Genomic DNA, 27,930 nt, shown 5'->3' with positions numbered 1-27,930 from the left:
CTTACTGACTTGCTGACTTGCTGACTTGCTGACTTGCTGACTTGCTGACTTGCTGACTTGCTGACTTGCTGACTTGCTGACTTGCTGACTTGCTGACTTGCTGACTTGCTGACTTGCTGACTTGCTGACTTGCTGACTTGCTGACTTGCTCACTTACTCACTTACTCACTTACTCACTTACTCACTTACTCACTTACTCACTTACTCACTTACTCACTTACTCACTTACTCACTTACTCACTTACTCACTTACTCACTTACTCACTTACTCACTTACTCACTTACTCACTTACTCACTTACTCACTTACTCACTTACTCACTTACTCACTTACTCACTTACTCACTTACTCACTTACTCACTTACTCACTTACTCACTTACTCACTTACTTACTTACTTACTTACTTACTTACTTACTTACTTACTTACTTACTTACTTACTTACTTACTTACTTACTTACTTACTTACTTACTTACTTACTTACTTACTTACTTACTTACTTACTTACTTACTTACTTACTTACTTACTTACTTACTTACTTACTTACTTACTTACTTACTTACTTACTTACTTACTTACTTACTTACTTACTTACTTACTTACTTACTTACTTACTTACTTACTTACTTACTTACTTACTTACTTACTTACTTACTTACTTACTTACTTACTTACTTACTTACTTACTTACTTACTTACTTACTTACTTACTTACTTACTTACTTACTTACTTACTTACTTACTTACTTACTTACTTACTTACTTACTTACTTACTTACTTACTTACTTACTTACTTACTTACTTACTTACTTACTTACTTACTTACTTACTTACTTACTTACTTACTTACTTACTTACTTACTTACTTACTTACTTACTTACTTACTTACTTACTTACTTACTTACTTACTTACTTACTTACTTACTTACTTACTTACTTACTTACTTACTTACTTACTTACTTACTTACTTACTTACTTACTTACTTACTTACTTACTTACTTAAATCAAGAACAAGCGAGAAATGTTTCTCGAGTATGAGCAATTTTCTCTAGAACTTAATATTTTGCCACCAGGTAACATGGGCAAGGGGTTAATATAGATATTCTTAGATGTTTGTTAGAAATAATGTTACAGACCTATAGAAATGGCGTCCAATACTTATATTGCATATGTGCATAGTGTAGCCAATTTTTTCAATGATACATTTGGGCTTAACATTTTAGTTAGGTGTAGACTAGCTAAAATTAAATTCGTTTTGAAACAAGAAACATTTCATAGGTTTTAATGGAAACACTTCACTAATGATTTGACCAAAACGTGTATGAAACCAACTGATTTAAATACTCCCTGTAATTACACCTTTATAGTATTAGCCCAAAGGTTTAATTGATGTATGTAACATAAATCAAAACACATTGTTCCACAAAATATTCACAACTATCCAATAAAGTGTCCATAGCATACGCCCTCCCTATTCACTCTGCCTTTAAATCCTGTTATTAAAGGACTTACCTCACAGCTTCCTGAACAATCTAAACCAGTGTATCCGATGTTACATTTGCAGCGTCCGGTGTACGAATCGCATGACTGTGCATTAACACATGAGCATGTTTCATTACATCCCTGGCCGAAACGGTCAGCTGGGCATGGATATGTACAATGCACTCCCTGCCATCCTGCAAGCAGATAAATATGCAAGATATTTAAGTTTCAACTCATTTCACAGAGCCAAGCAGTTCTACCTTAAGTTACTTTTTACGAATTCTCACCTGATCTACTTATGCCTCAAGGTGCCTAATACCTACAAACCTTCAAATTATTTCAATTGGTATTCAATTGTTTATTATTATTACATAGATACTTTAATAGTTGACTAATTAATTTTCTTACACAACACGCTTGAAAGCATAACATTGCTTCAACTGAAAGATTTGCGTTATCTTCTTATCCGTGCAATATACACAGAAGAAACAATTACTCATAACACTATTGTGGTATAAAGAAAGCGCTTCAAAGGACAGCATTAGAGAACGAGTCTTTCAGATGAGGAAGAAACGTTCTCTTTCTTCTTGGAAATATAAAAACATTTGTCTGTATACTGTTATTACCATATGTTAAAACTACAATCCTTCTGCTACAAAAGAGAAAATATAGATTCGTTTTACGTTTATATACAGCTCATTGAGTAATGTGTATGACGCATTTCATAAAGATGGCGCCCAAGTCTTTGGCCATATGGTATTCAGAACCAATTATGTATTGCTATTGCATGAATGATTTAATAATCGCTGATTCACTGAACACCGAAACTATCAAAAGTTGGAGTCCCATTTAATTTGTTGTCTTCTAAACGCCTAAAAGGAGAATGTTTGGAAATAGCCACTGCTATAATATTGCTCTCTGCAATCAAAAAGAGATATGTACATTCGTAGCAATTTGTTGGAAATTTACGTCTTATTTTGCCTGAAAATTCATTTCACTAAAGAAAGCAATATTCTTTCCTTTGGAAAACGTACCACTATAGTAACTTTTTAATATCGTTTATAAAAGGGTAATCATATAATCACTTAATAAAATATCACCACATCATAAAATTAGCACATGAAGTTAATTTAACACTTGTTAAAAGTTAATTTAGGTCACAAACTGAACAATTTGTTTTGTTATGGTAGCCAAGAAGGAAGTTTGTTCTTGGAAACATTCATAAGATTTTTCAATCTTTCTGAACTCAAATTGTATTGTACACTGGTGTGTAGCCAAAACATATACTAATTCCGCTTTGGTGTTGGAAGTAAGAGGCAAATTAAAAAAAAAAAAAAAAATAACCAGGAGTGCAGGAACATCTGCCATCTGTGTGGTAGCAACTTCCCCCATTTTGACACTGACAAGTCTGGCTACAATCATATCCATATGTTCCTTCTGGACAACGTTCCATACAACTACAAAAGAGAAATCATAGAGTCTAAAACGCATCGGTGACTTTTAGTGTCCTTACAGAATAAACTAAACTATATTTTTCAGTTAGCCTTTTAATACTAAGTTGTGACAATAAGTAAAAATGAGCTGTCTTTCATGAGAAATGCTGCTCTCTGATCGGCCAAACACTCCAACTCATAGTCGTCAATCAAAGTTAACAATGGAATGGAGTGAGGGTGGGGAAGGGGATTACATCAAGAAAGATGGCAAATACATAAGAGAATTCAAATACTCTTGTGTGACAGATTCTCTATGAATAAGAAGCTAAAGTTTACCATTCACTTACAATTCGCCTGTCCAACCAGGAGCACAAGTACAAGTGCCATCTTTATGATCACACTGCGCACCATTATCACACTTGCAGGTTTCATAGCATCCATGGCCATAATAGTTCGGAGGACATATATCCTCGCAGTTTATCCCGAGGAAGCCTTTCTTGCAGAAACATGTGCCATCCAAACCATGACATCTTTGCAAACGAAGAGAACAATACGTATACAAATTAAAGGTGTTTTCCAAGGTGTTTTCCAAGGTGTTCGTCGGATGACGATTCTTTGTTTTAAATTATTTTTTTTGCAATTAATAGCCACATATGGCAACCAAAACCTTTCTGTAAACTAGCCGTAAGACACCGTACTAGAATGGTAGTCTGTGTGCGACTTACTGTGCTATGCACACACGCGTTGTACATAAGCATACGTTTAAAATGTACATACTATGTGCAATTGTTCTTTTATGTTGAGAACAAAATATTGTGGTGCAGTACGGCACGATACTCGCGACAGAATAACCCTACTTTGTTCAGCATAATCTTGAAAATTGTAATTTTGAGCAGAATATTAATTCCTGGTTTACAAGAGATGAAACGTGTATGGTAGATAGGTTTGACTGAAAGCATGCTAACATATATGTTTAAGCATGATGTAATTAACCTTGGTTGTATTTCAATGAGCTATATGCGGCTTACATCTTTGTTCCAACTACTGCTTGCAATGAATTTGCTTAGGTTTTGAGAAGTTTGCAGCACATTTTTGGAGTAAGTTTGTTTTATTTTTAACCTATATTGAAAATTGACCGTTGATATCTTACGTTAATCGGATACGTCAATATGTCAAATATCAAATATGTAAAAATACGTCAATATAATGTTTAAATTGAAAGACTGCATGAGATCCAGTTTCGTTAATGTCATTTTGACACACTCCTTATTTTAAAGCAGTTACAGAGACCCTTGACCTTTGACCTATAATGTCGGATACTCAACAGCCAACACCCAGACAAATGCTCACCACGTCTAAAGTCCATCGGGCTTAGAGTCTATTGGTATGGTAATTTTTTCGTTATGGTCGGTTTCGTAATGCCCAGTATTCTGATTATGGTTTTAATATTGACCAATAACGTGCTTACCAACAGAGACACCACATATATCCCATGCCAGGCAGAACCAAGTTTGAAGTCAATCGGAAATTCGGTTTAGTTCGTGATGAAACACCATCCTATTCATACATGTACGCGCACGTATTATTTTTTGACCAACACCCCCCATGGTAAGTATACAGGCCCTATGTTATTGTGATAGCCTTTGGAGCCCCCCCCCCCCAAAAAAAAAAAAATCGGTACAGGTGCAATTAAAATCCACCGGGGCTGTCGGCTTGCAGTTGGAGCACATGCAAAACAACCGCACCAATCCACACCTAATAGGGTTAATGGAGACTGCAAAAACAACTTTACTAGTCATTCTCACTGGATGAGGATCTGATACAAGGGAATAACACATGCAAAGTGTCTATATTACTAACCTTTTATTAGAAATTATCCTTTTATAGTTATATAATGTACCGCTTTTCTTAATATTCTGTACAGCATACTACCTAATAGTGAAACATCGCATTATTACTTCCTGTCCTAACTTCAGGTTCTCATTTTTTCTTGCTGTCCTAACGTTCTGGTTCATGCAGGCTGTTTCACTTACCCTACAGTGTTAGCCTTGTTGCATAGACAGTCCTCAGAACAACTGGCACCATGTCTCCAGTCGGGACAAACTGTGAGGTATGGAAGAAGGCATGGTGATTATTGAATTGAACCAACAAAACGTATTCATTTGGATTAAATGAGTTTTGTCATATCGAATGTCGTTAAAATTGTCATAAAAATAAAAATAGTATTTGTGGTACATCCTGGATACACAGGAGTTATTTAAATAACAGCAACACCTTTTTACGGTCAAAGTTTATTTTGACCTACTAATTGCCAAGCACCTTTTCGGCATGAACGTATTGTTGTCTACTCAGCAATACTCTTAAGACAATTGCTTCCAGTCCAATATAACAAAGCACTCACTATAAAAAAGCGACAGACGTTTAGTCAAGGAAATGGTTGCAATGCAGTAGAGTATGAAAAGGCATATCATCTATCAACGTCATTTGCTTCATGTTATTCCGTATTTAACAAACCAATTTTAAAACTAAGTCCTTACCACTCTGATCACAAAATCTTCCTTTCCAGCCGGGTTGGCATCTTCATGGGGAAAATAAAACAAATTGACATAGGAAACTTAACAGAAAACGAAACCTTGTATTTTATTCAACTAAGAGCAATTATGTAAGATCATAGTAATAGGGATTTCTGAACGGATCAAGTATATTGAAAACATCCATAAAAAGAAATTAAAACTGGTTCAAATTTCCCACACCATATGGTGTCCTATTATTACATTCATACTTTATTTTTGTTTTTCAAAAGTGATACCACATTAAAAAGTACGCACAATTTGACTACATTTCTTTTATCTTACGTGCAAGTGCCGTCAACAGGAGAACAGTCGGCCCCGTTCATACATTGACACAAATTTGTGCAGTTGCTGCCGTATCTGCCTGGGATACACTGGATCTCACACATGGCCCCTGAAAAGCCGGGGGAACACAGACACATTCCGTCAACGTTGTCGCATGCAGCATTATTGAAACACATGCATCGTTTTGAACAGTTCTGCCCGTAGTAACCGTCATGACAAGTTAGCGAGCAAACATCACCCTAGAATATGAATTCGAATTCACGCATGTAAGACGGTTTGCAAAGGACGGCCAAGTTACATCCAAATTTTCTTATTACTGCTACTAAAATCCCACATACAGTCAGTTGTTGACCAAGTTGGCTTTTTAAGGTTATTTTAGGTTAGAGTCTTAGCTAGATCATTCCGTTATATCCTTGTGTTAAGGCACTTTGCCTCTCTTCATTTTGGTGTATAAATATGATTCTGCGAGGTAACTGGTAAGTATTGTTGCTGTGCGTCAGTTTGTGACTGCACCCTGTAAATCATCAGAGGACACGCCGATGATGTGGCACAATGTAGTGCAATTGGGTAAGTTGATGTTACAGGTTAGCAATGACCAGGCGTTAATGTATTCATTTATTAATTAGTCATATGTCTTTTTAATATCCTCTCGACAGGACTTTCAGTAGTGATCAAGAACCCATCTCATAGAGAAAGACACAGACTGCATTTGATTTGCATCATATTGTGAACTGAATAATTATTTTCAAATACCCAGGAATAAGATACATCGTTATAGATGCCTAACATCAGAGGTTGCCTTAATAAGTGAAATAGCAAAATAGTATATCTGGAAAAGGGAAATTTGTTTATCATTAATTAAAAATGATTCTAGCAACACGATAACGACAAAGATTACCCTCCATCCTGGGTAACAGCTGCATTCCCCGGTTATATGTTCGCAATGACCATTTTGACACTGACATAAACCCGAACAATTGTCGCCATGGCTACCAGAGGGACACGGATCTGCACATCTGTAAAAAACGATCACATCACTAAGATTAGGAGACCAAATTAATGTTACGCTATCCGTTAAATCATAACAACATGATTACACCAAAATTACTGTAATATTAGGAGATCATAACCAGAGTTAATAAAGATTGATGAAAAGTCTGTATTAAGCAATGACATAAAAAGAAGTGGATGTTTTTGTATCTTCCAAAGGCCAACACACAGAGATGGAATTAGAGCTATTTTTTCTTTTATTTTAATTACCATATTATGTTTTTTGTTTCTTAAGATAAAAGGTACTTGTCATTTAGCCTCTAAAGAAGATTTTGCTAGGATCGAAACATCAGGCCAACTTACTTTTACACAAGATAAAATGTTTACAGCTCTCCTAACAGCAGCGATGATAATGATGTCGTGTTGTTTTATTCAATTAGAAAAGCTGCTAAAGGTGATGTTGTTATAATGGGCGACTTTAATTTCCCTGACATTAATTGCATAGATGGTTCTAGTAGTAGGAAGGGTAGTAATTTTCTTGATGCTGTGCAAGATTGCTTTTTACATCAACATGTTACTTTCCCTACTAGAGGGGATAACATCCTGGATCTTGTTTTGAGTTCTAATCCAAGCATTGTTGTTGATTTGACGGGTCTAGGAACACTAGGAACTAGTGATCATGATATACTAGCTTTTGATGTTGTTTGCAAAGTCGTAAATTCTGTTAGCAATGAAAAAGTCCCTGATTTTTCGAGATCAGATACAGAGGCAATTGAAACTTTACTAAAGGGTACAGATTGGATTAATTTGTTTAGAGAGACGAGTGCTTCTCAGTCTTGGATTTGTTTTGCTGATAAATTAAAGTTCATTATAGAAAATCATGTTCTGTGGAAGAATCGTCGTCGTGAAAGCAGTATGCCTCACTGGATGAATAAGAAAGTTAGATGTGCAATTAGGCAAAAACGTAGAATGTGGAAGTTGTTTAGGAGGACTAAATCTGAATCTCTTTTGGCCAAGTTTAAAATTCATAAGCTGAAGGTAGAATGCTTAGTCTCTGATGCAAAATTGAATTACGAAAAGAGCATTGCCCTAAAAATTAAGGATAACCCAAAGGCCTTCTTTTCTTATGTCAGGTCAAAGCAGAAAGTTAAAGATGCAATTGTTTCTCTTAAGGGAACCACAGTCTGATAATATAGTTACCGATAGTCAGGATCTTGCAGATCTTTTGAACAACTATTTTGTGCCGGTTTTCACAAGGAAAGATACGAGTAGTATTCCAGCTTTTCAGGGGGGCAGTGATAGACCTATACTGGTTACGGTCTTATTTTCGGATGAGATTGTCTTAAAGGAGCTGCTTCGTCTAACTGTTTCTAAAGCTTCTGGACCAGATGCAATCCATCCGTATTTGTTGAAGACTTTTGCACACCATTTCTGCGTTCCACTCTCGTTGGGTTTTAGTAAATTTTTGGATGAAGGTTATGTTCCTAGGGACTGGAGATGTGCTAATATTACCCCAATTTTCAAGAAGGGTGATAAGTCTAAGCCCTGTTATTATAGGCCCGTTAGTCTCACTAGTGTAGTTTGTAAGGTCATGGAGTCTATTGCTAATAAGTCTATGGTCAGTCACTTCAGCAGTCAGTCTTTGATCAGAAAAGGTCTTGTCTCACTAATATCCTTGATATTATGGAAGATGTAACAAGCTCACTAAATAGGCAGAGGTCTGTAGATGTTGTGTTCCTGGATTTCCAGAAGGCCTTTGATAAAGTTCCCCACCAGCGTGTTTTACTTAGGCTGAAGAGCATGGGTGTCATAGGGAATTTACTGTCTTGGATCGGGAATTGGCTTGGTAATAGGGAACAGAGGGTGGTAATTAAAGGCTGTGCTTCTTCTTGGCAGAACATTACTAGTGGGGTTCCACAAGGGTCTGTATTAGGTCCCTTGTTGTTTGTTGCCTTTGTAAATGACATCGATGGAGATATTTTGTGTACAGCTAAGAAGTTTGCTGATGACACCAAATTGAATTCTGAGGTCTCTTCCAAAAGCGATTCTGAGAAATTTCAAGCGGATTTGGATGAGATTTTTTCCTGGTCTCAAGGGTGGCAAATGCTTTTTAATATTGATAAATGTAAGGTAATGCACATTGGTAGTAGTAACCAAAAGTTTGCCTACAATCTTAATGGTGTGGAGTTACATGAGGTCTCTGTTAAAAGAAACCTAGGTATCTACATTGACTCATCTCTGCAACCTTCGAAACATTGTCTTGAAGCTGCTAAAAGAGGTAATAGGGTTTTAGGTATGATCAAGAGGAACTTCAGTTTTCTGAAAGAGGACATCGTAGTTAGGCTTTATAAGCAGTTGGTTAGGCCTCATCTGAGTATGCTTTGCAGGCTTGGAATCATTATTTTGCTAAGGATAAGGAAGTACTTGAAAAGGTCCAGAGGACGGCTACTAGGATGATTAGTTCCTTACAGAGGGTTCCTTATTATAGGCGGTTACAACTGTTGAATCTCACCACACTGGAGCTTAGGGGGTTACGTGGGGACTTGATCCAGGTTTTCAAGATTGTGTATGGTTTCGACAATTTATCCTTTACCGACTTTTTCATGTTTGCTTGCAGTAGTTGTACTAGAGTTCATTGTCTTAAACTCCAAAAGTCGCATAGTAGGATTAATATTCGGCATAACTTTTTTCTAATAGGGTTGCGAATGAGTGGAATGGTTTGCCTGAGGAAGTTGTACTTGCAAGTAGTGTCAATGGGTTTAAGAATGCTTTGGACAAGCATTTTAAGCATTGTAATCGGGTCTGAGTGTTTGTGTCTTCAGTTTTTTTCCTCTCTATAGGGTCCTTGATGGGGACTTAAGTGTCTCTCCTGATCCTTTTTTTCTACTAAACTAAACTAAACTAAACTAAAAGATTTGAGCAAATATTATGTAGACGCTTACAACGAAATAAGTAAGCATCGTAAAACTATCACTCAAGTCAAAATTCTGAGCAAACATCGAGTGTAACAGATGATGTTATTGTTAGCACTACAAACACTCGCTGTGTAATTGATTGATTTGGTGAGCGCAAGCAATGTCTATAAACGAAGTCTTTAAAAGAGTATAGACAAACAGAATACCCGTATATTTGTTAGCCATCAAACCACAATAAGGAGTACGTTTCAAGTTCTCCTCACTTGTAAAATAAAATCTCATTTATACCAGTTATAAAATACATACTGTAGTAAGTGGTACAATTCGAAGAGGATATGCAAGTAGTAATATTTCTATGGCAAGTCACTTTGTTTCCATCAAGTAATCGCACAGTGTCTCTCTTGGCACATGTGGATGTTTTTCTTCCCCCGACCATCCCCACCCTCTCAAATATACATGTGAGAATTAAATGGCAAGCGCAGCTTTACCTATTCTTTAAAGGCCGTGTGTACATAAACAGGCCTGATGTGGCTATTATGGTAACCTCACTTGCGCACAAAATGTTCCAAAAATAAAATAGCAGAAGTTTGTTATTTTCCTTCTCACTCGGTGCTCACTCGGTGATGAACCTGCCTTGCAAAGCATGAAACTTTAAAGTTATGCTATTTTGTACATGATAGCCAATTTTCCCTTCAGAGTTCATTCGCAAAAGTAAACAACAACCATAATGTTCACTTACAGGGGACCTCTGAATCCAGCGGTACAATTACAGGCACCGGTGACTGGATCACAGGCAGCTCCATTCTCACACTGACAATCAAACAGGCAGTCTTGCCCATATTTGTTCCAAGAACAGGTTTCCCCACAATCAGACCCTGGGAATAAAAGTTAATAATCAAATCTAAACAAACATATATACAAAAAGAAAATGTTTCGGACTAGTTGTAGCTAATAATTATACATGTTGTAGCTTTTTGGCTCGTTCTGCTGCATCTTAATAACATTGAGAGCCCTATCCATGTGGTGGACCCCACGTTATATATTGTTTTTATGTTCAAATAAAAACTTTTCTTAGAGAAACCTGCTTCATGAATGACTTCCCAGTAGGCTCTTAGCGTTCATGCATAATCCTGTATAATAGCAACATTATGCCAAATTTTGCCAATAAAAATAATTATCTACAAAAGAGTTATATTAGATGAACCCACTGTGGCTTTCAATAAGTAAATACGTAGGTCTCAGCAATTGCACTCGAATGTACGACGAACATTATACCAATTAATTGTGTGAGTTCCCATTCCCCAATCCACAGATAATATAGAGTGTTTGCACAAACACCAGACGGGTTTTCATTGGGAATTTTATATCAGGTTTACAATGATTACAATGTTCAAGAGGCTATCTAAATATGAACATTGCAAAACAGCGTGCAATCCCGACGACAGGGGTTATCCCCATTTGAAGCAAGACTTACAGATGAATGTTAAGTTTCACTCGAATGTACGACAAACATAATACCAATTAATTGTGTGAGTTCCCATTCCCCAATCCACAGATAATATAGAGTGTTTGCACAAACACCAGACGGGTTTTCATTGGGAATTTTATATCAGGTTTACAATGATTACAATGTTCAAGAGGCTATCTAAATATGAACATTGCAAAACAGCGTGCAATCCCGACGACAGGGGTTATCCCCATTTGAAGCAAGACTTACAGATGAATGTTAAGTTTCACTCGAATGTACGACAAACATAATACCAATTAATTGTGTGAGTTCCCATTCCCCAATCCACAGATAATATAGAGTGTTTGCACAAACACCAGACGGGTTTTCATTGGGAATTTTATATCAGGTTTACAATGAGTACAATGTTCAAGAGGCTATCTAAATATGAACATTGCAAAACAGCGTGCAATCCCGACGATAGGGGTTATCCCCATTTGAAGCAAGACTTACAGATGAATGTTAAGTTTCATATTTGTGTTAATGACCAAAGTGTTGTACCTATTAGCTCCTCTTCACACTAGTGTCTCTCCGACAAGAATCAAATGTTGCATGTTTGATTATGTCGATGAGTTTTAATTTTCTCACCTGAATATCCCGCTGCACACGCACAATTACCATCGGTAGGATCACACGTGGCCCCGTTCAAGCACATGCAGTCGTTGTTACAATTAGGACCCCATTTGTTCATAGTACAAACTGAAGGTTGAGGAAATGAAACATAAACATTTCACATATTAATTTCACTTATTCAAGAAAGGATGAAGCGTTACTTTCAAATCATGTTTTTCGCAGGCGTCTTTAATCATTTCTTGCAACTTACTAAGAAAGATTGTTCCACAAACAACATAAAAGTCAAATTTCTTTCTAAATATAAAAGTCATCATATCCATCTCTTTATCTCCATTTCATAACACAAGTAAGAATACACGGCTCAACGCACATATTGATAGCTTGCTCCTTTGTTGAGATATAAACTTTTGTTTTTGATGTTCGTTTGTGCTATGTTCGGATAGATTCATTACACAACAATTTGTGATGTTATAGATGTTCAACGCATCAATTTTTCTTTCTATTTGCATTGAATTTCATTGATGCATTCAGTAACCCTCCGTAACTGATACTACTTCTAAGACCATTACCCGCTAACCCCAGCCTTCTAAACATTGAAACTGTGTATCGTGCGAACATAGCGGTAAGCTAAGTGTACAAAATCCTTTCCCTGTTGCTTTCTGGATTGCTATGTCATTGGAATGAAATCAACTCGCATGTCGATGGTATCTAAGTGGCACCAACTGCAATGCCTATTTTATTTACATCTTATGATGCCCCACCAACTAATGGCTGGAAAAGAAAGTAACTACTTAAAAACGGAGTAGTCACAAGAACCATAAATGCCCAGTGTAAATATTTTTTCAAATATTCTGCTCCATTTCTGTTTCGGCCCCCATTATACAATAGTCTAAATGCCATCGCTTATGTTACATTGTGCCTGATTTGTGAAGATTCAACAATACAATTCTTCTGTGACCTCCAGAACGCCAAGTGAATCGTAATATTATCATTTTGGAGGAAGTGACGAATTGATAAGTAACTTAAAACAGACATTGAATTACAACGTATCAATGGACACTTCCCCGAAGGGACACTTCTTTGTGGGGACGGTAACACTGATGTCGCACTACCGAGGATGCTCTTTTCGATGGAAGCTAATTTTTAAACTGTGTTTCTCAATTCTCATTTAGTGAGAAACAATTAACAATACCTCTACACCTATTACCTTTCTTCTCATAAATCAAATTTAATTATATTTTGTTAGATTTAATGAGTCCGTCACCGTTTGACTACATTACAGTCAATGTAATATATATCTACATTAACCAAGGGTTCTGAACTTTTGCAAAGGTTGTTAAGGTGCCATAACGTTACACTTTACTTACTGCTGTCACAACTATCACCACGAAAACCAGGAAGGCATTCACAAACGTCAGGTCGAATGCAATCACCGTGTTGGCAACTTTGTCTACATTCAGCTGTAAATGTATATCAATCAGGAGATAAATGAAGGATGTCAACGAAAATATGTATTGAACTAAAACAAAAAATTATATATTAAAATCTCCGATTGTTTGTTATACTTTTTTGAAAGTTATCCTCTCACTTAAACAATGAAGTTTCTAATATTATTACCAACAGATATATTTAGATGAGAGGTACGGGGATGAAGATGATCAACTAAAGACATTCGTATCCCATTCGAATCCAGAGCCAGTGATATTTAGTATGGAGAAAGCGTTCAAAATCTGTTCTGGAAACGCTCTACCAACATGCAGCAGTTTAAGTACAAAGAATGTGTTGGTGGTGCAACTCAATATGGACGTTAGAGCTTCCCAACACAGTCCCACTACTGGTTATATCATCTAACAACAGTTAAAACAAGATGATAGATAAGCTATACCAATAGAGATATCTGTTACTTTTATATCTAAAGAATCACATTTAAAGAATTTTTTTGAGTTGAAATAGTGTAATATCACGTTTTCAACACTATTAACAACTTAAATCGCATAACCATTGTTCATTAGGCCGACTTGATACAGATACATTTCAAATTGCCAAAAAAGATTCAATAACCTTCAAAATTTTCGACTTGAATTACAATTGTCAGCTGGTGATTAATGGCCTTTGTAATGAAAATATCTCCGGAAGGGTATTTAACTTAAACAGTTACATTCCTCCTTCGAATGAAACTACTTGTGGCTAAGAAAATGTACACACAAAATGTGTAAGGTTTACATTTAAAAAATAGCAATGAATAGAGTTAATGGCTTCATTTAAGTGATATGTTTTCATCTGATTACTTACGATAACACATATTCTCAGATGCAACATACAGGTAATTGTCACAGCATTCTCGCACCGACCTGTACCGAGTTCTGAGTTCTTGTCTGTATTTTGTTCTGTATTGTAACCTGGTAAGGGCAAAATAACTCAAATATTCCTGATATGGAATATACTATCAACTTTTGTGTTGATCATTGAAACTTTTAGATTATAGGAAGTTTTAAAATATTAGAAAATCGCAGTTCATTTGGTTTATGAGATGGAATTTCTTAAAATAACAAACTGTTATTATTTTATCTGTTATTATCTCTGTTGCCAGGCAAATATTTACACTGAGAAAAACAGTAATTCGGCGAAATAAACTTGAGAAATGGGGTGATTGCGAAATAAGCAAAATGGAGTGTTTGACAAGTACTTGAGAAAGGTCCCCTTGATGAAAATGGACTTTAACTCGATCTGTCAATAATGTGTAACCTTTGTTTAAGTATAAGACTCAATTGCTTTGGTAACAACATGAAATGAAAACCAAATAGGAAGGTATGCGTTTATCAGGAAAACGTCTGCCAAGACAGAAATTGATTGTCACACTAATGTTATGATAAATTATTAAAAAATTGAGAAATTTACTTTCTAACATAAATCGAATCTACGTGTTAATCAGTGAATGTAGGCATAGTCGTTCCCCGTTCACACACACACACACACACACATATATATATATATATATATATATATATGTGTGTGTGTGTGTGTGTGTAGTCTTCCACATGTGGAATGGCTTTCCGTGATTGCTGCAAACAATTCTGTAATGATATCATACCTTGTCTTGGTGCACTTAAACCAGTGAAAGAGATCCCAACATCTAGTGTAATAGTTTACATTATAAGATTCAGCGAATGAAGTTGAGACCGTAATCTGGTAGCTGTTAATATCAAAAGTATAAATACTGGTAATATTGGAATGGAACAAATTATACCATAAATACTGGTAATATTGGACTGAAACAAATTATACCGTTTATTTAATGTTATGGAAATGAAAAGGGGAGGGGAAATGTAAGGAACGTGGGCAAGGAAGTAGAAAGGGGTATTGTAACCTCAGTATATATGCATGGTTAATCTACCGTTACAACAAACTCATAGAAAAATAGGAACACTTCTCAATATGTAGTTTCCATAGACTTTTATGGACTTATTTATGTTGGAACTGTAATGTAAGAGGCATTAGCTTGGTCCGGCCATAAAATAATACGGAGGCCACATAAGGTCTATATAATTCTAGACCTATAAAGATAAAGAACTTTATAACAAAGTGGTTCCCTACTTTTATATGAGCATAAGAGAGTGCCAAGCATGACAATGAAGCACACGATTGCTTAAAAATTATGACCACTGTAAATTTATTTTGCATATAATTTGCTTACTAAATGAACGAATTGACTTATACTGTAATATAAAAAGTGTCTGGAGCGGTATGCGTATGTTGAGCGGTTTTGCTAGCAATAGCCTAAAACACTGTCCTTTACAATATTCTTCCCCGTTTTTTGGTATAATCAGCTTTAACTCATTCTATAATCAATTTCATTGTCAAGATTTCAGGAAAGAAGTTGACTGACAAACTCACAGTGTGTCTTAAAACACTGTAACCGTCAATGATCATATATTTTTCATTTCATTATAAATTTGGGCTTCAAAACTCAATCTATTCCTCATATTTTGAAGCAATCCTGCATTATTCCGGTACCTTATATATCACGCATAACTAGCATGAGCAATCTTCGTCCAGTTGCTCTCACTTCCGTCGGACTGATATTATGTGAACGATTTATTTTACACTATTTGAAGAAGCTAACTGCTCATCTCATAGATGATCTCCATTTTGCAAAACAGATGATTGTAATACTGAAGATGCTATCCTGTTCACACTCGAAGATTCTATATCTGGTTCTGTCTCAGCTCGCGGTTTTTTTTTTAATTTCTCATCTGCATTCAATACTACCACTCAATACTACAACCTCATATTTTGGCTGATCTACTACTTAAAATGGACGTCGTCCCAAATGCGATGGAACATTGGGTCTTAGATTATCTTTCAGATTATCTTAGCAACCAACCGTTCACTGTTTGTTCGTATTGGTCGTAACGTTAGGTCTGTTGTTATTAATTGTAGTATTGGAGCACCCCAGGACACTGTGTTTGCACATTTCTCCTCTTTACGTTTAATACTTCAAACATACAGACCCCATTTTGTCCTCTTGTTAAGTTTGCTGAATTCTCTGCTCTAACTTGTTTGATAAGAAAAGATGTTGATAGAAGCTACCGTAAGAAAAATTACTGATTTATTTTATATCTGTCATAGAAATTACCTCAAATTAATTGTTAGTATGACAAAGAAATTGATTTTGACTTCCGGGAGGTAAATGGGAAGGTATCTAACCACTTGTTATTAAAGATATACTGTGGATAGAGTTAGTGGGTACAAGTAAAAGGGAGTAATGTTTGATGACCATCTTAGGTGGGATGAACACGTCCGACACGTCGAGTTTATAACTAAACGTATGATACCCCGTATGTATTTTGTTTGCGTAAGTTATGCTCTTATTAACACAAATCAGGACAATTCATTTATATTTTATCATTCCAATATTGGTTGTGTCTGTTCTTATACTTTATGACATCATGGGCTGGTAATACCAACAAGACATTTAAGAGAGTTGTAGATGGTATTATCAAGCGGGCCGGTCGGGTTATTGGGAAACGTTTAACTACGGTGGACCAAGTCTATAAAAGTGGGCAAATTTAGTGTTAAAGGATGTTAGCCACACCCTATATCACAACACGAGTAATTGTATCATTCCACACAGCGGTAGAATGCGAACAAACACGAATCGCAACCCTTCGTCTTTTCTGGGGCACGCCGTTCGTACTTTTAACTATTCTTTTTATCGTTAATCATTCTTCTTGCCATTTTTATTACCTTGTTTGGTTTTTTTTTTGCAACTTGGCAATGTCTGGTCTGTGTGGAATACGTACATGCTTTTCTTTGTTAGATCGTCTTTAGTGTTGTAGTGTTGTAGTGTTTTATGATTTTATGTTTCATTGTGCTTATTTTCCAACCTTTGGTTTTTCTTTATCTGCAAGCATGTAATGTCTTTGTTGGATATAAAGTTGATCATAGAATAACATACCATAGCAACAGGCAGAATACACAGTCCTTTGATTGCTTTGCTCTCAGGAAAGAATCTTTAAAAATACCGTAAAAGTTGAGAGTAGAGCATAGATAATAAACTGACTACGTGCGAAGGCCATTAATTGCCACAATTTTATTTGATAGTTTCTATCACAGAATATCGAAAATATCAGGTACAGAACTTACTACTGTAAGATAAACATTATTGCAGTCACTTATCAATCCCAATAACTATCTCACATGCCAATGGATCCGAACATTTTACATTTTCACAAATGAAACTTTAATCACAAGATAGATAGCTCAGTTGGCTTTCAATTTGTTTACCTTATAGTATTGAAGGATCTTATATTGGAGAGAATAAACTCCACACAGCCCTAACCAATAGAGATGGTGAATACTGTAATGGTTATTAGTGGCTTAATGTTATAATATACGTGTGGTATACCGTGTTCGATGCGTAAATATATAGCAGTTTCAGGAGCATTACCGTTGGCATTCTAATCGGCAAGATGCCAGTTCTACTCAGACTACTAGATCTGCGATTTACTTCATATATCAACAGGACTTCATATATTAACTCGCAAGAACCCAATTGTACGAATGCGTAGAAGGGAAAATGGAGACAATTGTGACTAATATATCACTTTTTGGCAATTAAAGTAGTTGAACGGTCTTAACCTGTTTTGTTTCGTGGCAAACCTTTCCCAAAATTGTTTGGAATACATACGCAGCCAGTGTTTTTGTAAGATATTTGCCCATCTTTTTTGGCGTGTAATATTTATAAGCGTTTTTGGCGTGTAGCAAGTGTGCTACACCGCAACCTTCGGTACGGTGTAGCACAACCTTCTTTCAACCTTCTTTTCACGGTTGCACAGTTAGTTCACCCTCGAGGCAAATTTAATACAAACATCGACATAAAGCTATAAAAGATAAAAAATACCTCTCTGTTCTCGTGCAGACATGATTTCCATCAACATCTAGAGATATTCCGCGTGCACTCGTACTGGAAATAGTCAATGAGGCCAGCAGTAAAGTGATGCACAGTAATAACTTCATCATCCTGAAAAAGAGCCCCCAGAAAGCTGGATTATAGAGAATGCAATTCGGGCTTGATATATACCCTCATTTCCTACAATACTATTGGTCTTTAGAAAAAATTGGCTTCAATTCATTTGAATGGGGATCATATGACAGTGTTATAGCTATCAGGACAAACCCAGAGTTAAACCTCCTATAAGGATGGAACATTTTTATATAGTAACATTTAGCAAGTGTGTCATCATTATGTCAGAATATGTCAATTTATTAAGATGGATCATTGGGTTACAGTTCAGCCACTCAAATGACATGACCTTGCTGTCTCCTGCATCCAACTTTGTTTTCATTTTGTAAAGTTTATCAGCAGAGGCGCTAATATGTTTTTTTTTGTAGGAATATTAGCTTCTTTGATTGAAGTCTGCGTAAATAGGACTACCAAACAATTTCTTCCTTTTGTAGCCTTCAAATGTCCAGAGGATTGACAGTTGCAGATGTCATCTGAAAGGTTGGCGATTTGACCACTATGGTGTTATTGCTTTGGCACACGCTCACACACCCATTTGGTGTTTGACCGTACGTATAGGTATGCCTTGCGGTACACCTTTTGCGAACTTCATTTTGCCCCATGGTCAACCTTTCAGTCATGTTCATGAACTTCAAACTAAGTGGATGGGTGATGATGTGCCACTTATGATCATACTAACAATCTTTCGGATGTGACCTGTAACTGTATGGTTTGCCTATACTATTTTTGAGCAGCAGGCACACATACTTCTGGGATACACATACCTGGTATAGATTGGGAGAAATGGATATCAACATAGTTATAATTCTTCACCCTTACTGCTACAAAATCCAATGATCACAAAACAAAAGACTGCCATTTGTAGGCGTTAGTATACACTATTGAGGATTCTGATCATTTAAGGGTGATCAAGTTATCAGTTGCAGACAAATCAAGTGAAGGAAATTCGAGTTCCCACCAAAATATTATGGTATGAGGGACCGCAGGAAAATTGATATATTCTAGCAATCCGTCCCAGCGACAATACCACTGGAACTAAAGTCAACGAGCAATATTTTTGTCAGTCTTTGGATGGTCTAGCAAGTACCACAAATAAGAAGTTCAGAAGAAGCTAAACAAACTTATACGTCACCGAAAACCACACGAGGGGAAGATATTCTTGCTACAGCAAGCCTAAGACGGAAAACAGCAAGAACTGAGAGAGATAAACAAGGCAATGGAAGAATTCAAATTTACTAACACCAAAATGCAGGTGAATTTGAATTCACTTGAACAGCTTTCCCGACGATACGTGTTCGACTGTTTGGGATAAAGGAAACCAAGTAAGGTACAACATACATAATAATCAAACTAGTAAGCCCCATATTTTGAACACACGCAAAGCAGCTATCAGCACAACATTGCGTGCAGACCTACAGTAATTATAGACCTTTTGTATGGCTTAAATATGCCCCAGAATGCGCCAGGTCACGTCTAAACACCCGATCCGTCTATATGCATGGTACACTATTGCTTATTTCCTCCTTCAAGGGTTATAAAAAAAGTGGTCGGTAGCAGACAGATCAATCCATCGAAGCTTCTGTTCAATATATAATATCAACCAACTTTATACATTTATGGTAATCTGACGATGAGCAAGGTATGTAGTCGTGTTTACTAAAGTTGTGTTCAGAACCATCATTGAATAAAGCCTATGTGGTGTAAAAGTTCATTACCACAAATGTCCTTTGATGTTTATGATATCTAACACCTGTCTTTTCAACAATTTGCACGAATGCAGGCTTGTGCACACTTTCGTGGAATACAATCAAGAATCCTTGTAATGGCGAGCATTGTCTTTTTCTCCTTCAAATAAAGGTTTTCAAGGGGAGGGGGGGGGGCAGATACCAATCTCCTCCCAATGCAAAGATGACAGTGATATTGCAATTAATTAAATTTTGTGTATATTTTGCAATTCTATGGTACATTTGCCGAGAACAAATTATTATTCATGCTATAGGTCACATAGGCATTGTTTAACCTTCAAAGTAGATCTTACAATAATTTCGAAAAGCAAAGAAAAAACGATTTAACGCCAAGTAGTCCTTCCGGTGGATAGCTGAGTGCATAAGTGAAGCATTAAAATAGGTAGAATAGGTAAGTTTGGAATTATGGAAGATTTGGAAATTGAGGTGAACAATGCATTCAGTATTAAAATCATGATTTTTTTCGACAAATTGAATGCGTGCGGCTTCGAGTCAATTAAAATTATTCTTTATAATATATATTATATTTATACAATCGATTGGTAATTTTGCTAAAATGAACAAAAAATACATCCAGCACTGCTTTCATTTTCCGGCCCTCATCCCATACCCCTGGCATCACTGACATTTCACCCATCAAATGGACTGACCCGGGAAATGTAAGCAATTCAAACTGTTTTAGCAATGTATCCGAATTCGCCTGTCTCTTGCAATTCCATCTCTCTCTTACCACCCCCCCTTCCTGTCGGATTAAAAAAGATTATATTTCAGTATCAATTTATATTTTTTCTTGCAATATCAAGAAATAATTTCTTCTTACCATACATCACTGGCATACAAAAATAGACTTTTAAGGAGGAAATACCTTAACTAATAACTCACTGCGACAACCACTGCCAACTTAACCCGTACAGAGATAAATAAAGAAGTAAATGCTCCACAAAGTTAAGTTAGAATATTCTACTTTTGTGAGAACAGAATACCGTTAATGTTCACCAACATTGCATCCAAATATAATAGAAATACAAGTAATGGACAATTGTATATAAACTTCACCAAGCCCTTTCCTGCCATTCTCATGCAAGAGGCCTTAACCTCACCAAAACATTTCCCCTTAAACGTAGATATCTAGCAATAATATGATGGGTCGGAAGAAATTTTAGCTTGCTATAATTTATCTAACACTGATGCCCTTATGATGATTATATCGGCCCAAATGGTATATAGCCTTTCTCATCTTTCACCCTTTTGATTGTAGAACAATAATCAAATGATGGTAGAGACAGTTTTATAGCTACTAACGAAGGATATGCTTAAGTTTTTTTGTACTATTTGTCCAGAGAGTTGATTTCAAAATAAATTGACACGCAGGAAGCTGCATGGTTTTATCTTTTCGTGTAACTCTCGGTTTAAATAAGTTCTCACCTAGTTACAGATAACTACGGCCTACAAGAAACTTGAGTCTGCGTAGCAGTGGAAACTTTTCGTTCATGTGATTTGATCAGAGCACCTTCGTGCAGACGAATAGATACAAGACGTGATATGCGTTTAGCTTTCGATGAGATCAACAAATCCTTTGATCTGCAAATCTAACTACCATGAAGAAGATTTAACCTATAGAGTGAAGGTTACTATTCTGTTGTATTAGGAAATACAGTCCCGGTAAAGGCAGCAGGTTAATAGCAACATTTGAATTGAAATTAACAACACACAAATGTAATTTACGATGATATATTATGCACACTCATATAAACTTATATAAACCAAATGTACAATAGAAATTCTTTATGGAAAATGAAACCAGAATATGAACCGAAAACCCCAAAAATTAAAACGATTTTTTTTTCAAATTTCAAACTGTTGTTATGAAAATCCCCCCCCCCCCCCCTCCCATGCAAGATGATATATAGTGTTGTTAAACCTTTATCTATAAATTGGTATCTATTTAACCACTGGCCCCAAATATAAAACAACCCCATCATCCTGAACTCAGCCACCACCCAATTCCCACCCAATCCCCCACTCCAAAGATGTATCCACTTGACCTCTTGCTTGCGATCGATCACAGTAATGACGCTGTCCGACTGATCCATTCAGATTCATGATCTCAACCAAATGACTGAGTAGCCTTATGATATCATTGACCACTTTTTAGTTTATGCACATTGCAAAGAGGGCAAAATACAGGGGAAAACCTTACATGGAAAAAAGTATAAATGAGTTTAAGGTTAGTCTATGGAATAATCCCTTCCCTCCAAAAACAATATATATCTTTGGTAAATTTGGTTAAGGTTGATATTTTGCTTAACGATTAATTACACCAAGTTCCCCGTAAATATTAATTCTCTTATTTTGCCAGCTTGAGATAAAATTTGAAAGCCCACTATGGTGACAAGACTTAAACTTTTGCTTCTAATGCCCCTTTCATTTCCTTATAGAAAATCCCACGGAGTGAGATCGTACAATCACTTGCTCGACACAACCCCCCCCCCCCCCAACTAACCCTGTAGGAGACTGTTAAAAAACATTTTCAAATAATCTACCTTAGCTAAGAACCAATTTGTTCCTAGAATGCAGTAGTTACAAGTTCTTGGATATGCCTTGCCAATAGTAAAGAACTGCTTTTGGGATCACTTAGACGTGGCATTTCTTTACGTGGATTGATTTTTTTGGGGGGGGGGTGGGACTCTACAAATAATATAAACATCAGGCACAAATCGATGGTTCTGCAGGATAGATAGAGGGATCGTAGGGGAGAAGAAACTGTATAAAGTTGACCCAACAGTTATGGAATGTTCACAAGGCAAAGCGATGTGGTGCCTCTCTCGATAAAGAACCTTACATATGAAAAGTAAAAGTGAAGTGAGAAACTTGATGACACCAACTCACGGATGAACCAAGTTAAGTGGATCTCAAAGGACTTCTTAGCTGTACTTAATATTTGTTGTCAGTTGGGGTTAGGTGTTTGAACCTTATGCAGTTTCGCGTCAAATCTTGTCATTAGTCAGATATTTAATGACACTATATTATGGATTATAATATTAACATTTAAAATCTGTGCATCCTGTTAGTATGTGTCAGACTCAAATCTGTAAATAAACGACTACTGCATGCAAATAATAATAACAGACCAGTTTTGCTGGCCATGTTGGGTTCATTTCTGATCAAACGTAATACACCAAACGGAAAAAGAAAAAAGAAAGAAAAAAGCGGAAAAATTCTTGGCATGGAAAGCATAGATAGATATTTAAATATACAGAATACTAATTCTTCCGAAAAACAAGATATATAAACAATCATTTGCATAAGAACAAATTGAAGATGAACAGGATCATTAGTGCGAAAAATTTAAACTAATCAATTACCTGTAGGATATTTCGATTCGATCTCACTTTCCTTTCTGATTTCCTTCTTGCATTGCACAATCTTTTTTTTTTGTCATCAGACTTATTTTTACTATTACCTTCCTGACAATTCTTTAGGAAACTAAAAACCTATAGTCTCCAGGGCATGAAATCTTGGTTTTCAAAACGAAATGTAATACTGCATCGGTACCCATTGTGTTTTCTTGAAATGAATGACAACATTCTAACAGGAATTGCTCATAACAGCCACGTATTAAATCGGGGACTGCATTAACATACAGGCAAAGGGCAATTTGCTGTCAGAGACTATCCGTCATGATTGCTCTTTCAAATCACCTGTTATTGCCAATCGCAACAACTGCCGTGCCTATCTAGAAAAGATGAGGCAAGTGCCCATCATAATCATTAGTATCATAGAATTTCTACTTAATGATTGGCCGTCTGAGAATATGCTGAAATTAAAAGGGTGGAATGAAAAGCGATACATGGCGCTTTTCTGTTTCTACAAGTGTTTGCTGTCACAATTTCATTACCAAAAAACAAACCTTTGTGATCTCTCACAACTTTTCTAATTGCATTAATCCCACGCTTGAAAGCCAATACCTTTGCAATGAAATTCAAAGCAATTTCTTACGTTCATCCTAAAACTATCGATTTGTGCCCCTGTCGATTCTTAATAAGAAGACTGGTACAAACGAATTTCAAAATATGTCAGACTCCTACATGGAGGAAACTGTCTTTGCCAGTAAGATTTACAGGAAAGAGTTTGTGACATTTAATTCAACGATGAGTGTTCCAAAATTTGGTAGGAGTTGTTGGTGGCTCTACTAAACATCAGTATTAAAATTGTAGCATATCTAATAATTAATTTTGATCTTTCATTGGTGTTATTCACACACTACATGACACTTGATAAACACAATATCATCTCTTAGGAAAGGTCTCCTTTCAATTTGATTTAGTACTCAATACATTCAGAGAAAGCACCAAAAGAAAAAAAGAGACAAAAATATAGCAACAATGTGATTCCTGTATGTTTCACTTTAAGTAAGTTGAATGCCTAAAAGCAGTACTGAAGACAACATCTTTTAAACAATTCAGCACTCTTCTCTTTGAAGCTAATAAATCATGTAATACTTACTGACATTAAGCATAATAGCTTGGCCAAACAAAATGTAAAGGACTCTCTCGATCAAGCTCAACAATTCTTCACTATCTTTCTCTCAGAGTTGATTCCACATGTAGCCAGTACAACCATGAAGAAGATAATAAGACAACATCTCTTGGGTTCTTGCTGGAGTGTACAGACAATGTAGCAAGGAAGTCCAAAGTATATCTCTACACATAAATGCTGACAGCCAATGAAATGGCTCCCTTCCATAGACATGATTATTCATAGTATGTTAATCTATTCCTTTACTGTAACATTTGGTAGACAAGAGTAAGAATTGTTTGGAGTCAAAAATGTCTTCCTAACTGAAAGACTCTAAAGCAAGAAATCTGTACAGTTGAAATACACAACTTATCATTCATGATCATAAATGGACGAACTAACAAAAACCATACAGATCAATATTGCCATTTGTGCAAACCTCACAGAGCCTTCACATATATACACATTTGATATTTACACATCTGTTTTTTAATTTTTCTTTGATTAACTTCTGTTTCCTCGTTAAATACATTATGAGATGCAAGGACATTCAGCAGGTGGGTAAATTCTCCCTCAGAAGAAGATCTTTTACATATTCATTACTATAGCTATGAAGCAAAGGCAGTGGAAATTGAAGTATGTGGCTAATGTCATTTCTGGATTACAGGTTTCAATTATATTCAATTATTTTATGATCTGTTTAGACTGAAATGAAAAGGCAACATGATGCAGTAAAATAAGAAGATTTTTAGAACATGAAAAAGAAAGAAGTTTTCTGTGAAGTTGAAAATTAACAACGAAAATTTTAAGAAAAGGAAGAAGATAATTCTGACACAAAAGTGTATTTTTTCAATCCCTGTTACCTGAGCATATCCGTAACACTCACAATACTCTTATGAGAAAATAGAAATATGTATCAATAGGATGGAAAAGAACAAGGAAAAAAGGAAGAAAAAAAAAGAGGTGGATTGGAAGATCCTACTCTCATCAGGCCTGAGGAGAACAATTTTGCTTCTTTTTGGCATTTCTTTTTTTCTGCACTCACACATGGTAAAAAAATGGTGAAAAGGGCTTCCCCTTATCAATAGAGCACTTAACATTAGCATAAGGAGTAAACTTATGCTCTCTGCAGAGGCAGCACAGTGTAAATTATCCACAAAAAGTGCTATTTTGACATATAGAATGACACCGCCTACCACATACAAGTTTCCAAAACACAAGCATTTACGCTGTTTACCTGGCGAGTATTAAAAGATTGTAATGGTTGGTTAATAAAACCTTACTTCCTTTAAGAATTGAATACGTGGAAACTTGCACAAGCAATTTTTAAGCATGAAACATGAAAGATCTTCACCGACAGGACAATATTAATTAAAACTATTGTAATCTTCATCCGCATTTAAAAGGGATGCAGTCATTTTCTGGCATGAACCGTGCAATAATTTAACCCCCATATCGTGCTATTAGCATAGAAATACTTCCAAATTTGACCAAAAAAAGGCAGCACAGCCAAAAATATACAGGGTTATTTTGCGAGAAGAATTCTTCATCTGTGTTCTAGCATAGACAGCATTGGTTCCGTACCATGTTCAGTCGCTCACAAGCAGGAGGACTGTTGACAGCTTCGGTGTTTAGTATAATTAAGGCAAATCCTACTACAGAAGGTCATTTCGTGGAGCTGGAACTGGATTTCGCCTTCCACTGACATTACTGTACATACCTGGAGGGGGCGGTTGGTAACCTAAGAAGAGGGAAGAACTTGTGATTTACAACAACTGAAACGAAAGTTATATTTAGGGTTATTGAGAATTTGAAGAATTTCAGACTGAGTCTCTTATTATTTAGATGTGATTTTGAAAGTAAAAAGCCCACACACATGCTTATAATGAAAAGAACTATATGGTTCCCATCACTTTTAGTGATTTCTGAACTGGTTATGCAATGTAGACACTTATGATTTGCCCATGTGTACTTTTGACGTCTAGATGGCTCATTTCATCATTCGTGGTAGCATTATGATGGACGACTTATGTTTTCAGTTTTTTTTTATATCACGTACACAATACCACATTCAAAGGGAAGTGCAGCTTTAAGCACAGGTAACAGGGACAGAAATTCTGGTACTGATATCATCAAATCATGAGTGCTGTAATCATCAGTAGTGTGTAAATGCCTTCTCTCTCCCTCTCCTCCTAATTCCTTTTTTTCAGAGCATCCTCTTCCCCCTTTTCCTCCCCTCTTTCCATTGCCCTTTACTCCCCTTTCTCTCTTCCCTACATCCCTTCCCTCTCTCTCGTCCCAAAATCCCCATCTCTTTTTTCCCCTACCCTCTTCCCTTTCTCCATTCCCTTTTTCAGGGCATCCTCTTCCCTTCTCCTCCCCCTCTTTCCAATTCCCTTTACTCCCCTTTCTCTCTTCCCTACATCCCTTCCCTCTCTCTCGTCCCAAAATCCCTATCTCCTTTTCCCCTTCCCTCTTCCCTTTCTCCATACTCTCTTCCATCCCTCTCCACTTTCTCCTTCCCCTCACTCCCATCCTTCATCCCTTCCCCAACCCTAACAACCTTCTCCCCTTCCCCACCCCTTTCCCCTCCACCTTAACAAACCACAGTATTACAACTGAGAATTACTAGAGAACCTACCCTGAGTGGGTTATGGTGCATTACTAGGCAAGGTATTGTACTCTGACTTGGGATGAATGTCCAAGTCATCGATGTCTGCATAAAGATTCTCCTCGGATTTATTGGACGAAAAATCAGAATCTTGCTTATTCACAAAAACTGTTGAGAAAGGAACAGAGAAACATTATTCCAAACCAATGCTGACTTATTAAAATAATTTACAAAAGGAAATTTCTTCCCAATCATGCCCCTAACGTTATCCTGACATTATCCAGATGATGCATACAGTTTATCCCCTATACAGTAAGGACTAAACCGTAGATATTCTATGAGTTTAAAGTTGGATACAACTCAACTTCTATTTCATGACCTAAGTTCCAATTGCCATGAAGACCAAAGTCTTAAACACTGAGTTCTGCATACTCAAGGACTGATCAACACACATAATTTCCAAACAACAGAGTGCTTTCCCTAGATTGGTTGCATTTGATTTAAAACAGGGCAACTTTTAGCCATGAACCTCCAGACACCGGTGATTGCCATGGTGACAATGCTTCTTGTTGAGTTTTTCCAACCAGAGCTTATGCTACTCTTAAATATCTCACAGCAGGACTATTGTATAAGGGAATTTGAAAAATGACAAAATGCTTGTGATTTAAATTGAATCACCGTGGTGATAAAATGTATCTAACTTACACGCTCCTTGATCATCTAGATGACTCAATTTATCTACATTTCCACCGTCAAAGTGATTAACACT

General features: G+C 36.4%; 1 protein-coding gene across 1 annotated transcript in view; it reads right to left on the bottom strand.

Annotated features, from left to right (window-relative positions):
• Positions 1-25,621, bottom strand: part of LOC139966191 (uncharacterized) — an 88,346-nt gene extending 62,725 nt beyond the window's left edge. The window contains exons 1-14 of the mRNA XM_071968975.1: positions 24,539-25,621; positions 18,165-18,284; positions 14,853-14,954; positions 14,054-14,160; positions 13,129-13,221; positions 11,777-11,887; positions 10,421-10,556; positions 6,675-6,792; positions 5,777-6,015; positions 5,459-5,499; positions 4,955-5,024; positions 3,269-3,451; positions 2,833-2,945; positions 1,519-1,682 (exon numbers count right to left, since the gene is read on the bottom strand). Of these exons, the coding sequence (XP_071825076.1) occupies positions 1,519-1,682; positions 2,833-2,945; positions 3,269-3,451; positions 4,955-5,024; positions 5,459-5,499; positions 5,777-6,015; positions 6,675-6,792; positions 10,421-10,556; positions 11,777-11,887; positions 13,129-13,221; positions 14,054-14,160; positions 14,853-14,954; positions 18,165-18,283 (1,596 nt within the window). The 5' untranslated portion in view covers position 18,284; positions 24,539-25,621. The remainder of the gene's footprint in view (positions 1-1,518; positions 1,683-2,832; positions 2,946-3,268; positions 3,452-4,954; positions 5,025-5,458; positions 5,500-5,776; positions 6,016-6,674; positions 6,793-10,420; positions 10,557-11,776; positions 11,888-13,128; positions 13,222-14,053; positions 14,161-14,852; positions 14,955-18,164; positions 18,285-24,538) is intronic.
• Between the last annotated feature and the right edge of the window lie 2,309 nt (positions 25,622-27,930).

The sequence above is a fragment of the Apostichopus japonicus genome, chromosome 4 (assembly GCF_037975245.1).
Source record: "Apostichopus japonicus isolate 1M-3 chromosome 4, ASM3797524v1, whole genome shotgun sequence".
Taxonomy (NCBI): Eukaryota; Metazoa; Echinodermata; class Holothuroidea; order Aspidochirotida; family Stichopodidae; genus Apostichopus; species Apostichopus japonicus.
The sequence above is the reverse complement of the archived record's forward strand: the minus strand, read 5'-3'. Positions and strand labels throughout refer to the sequence as shown.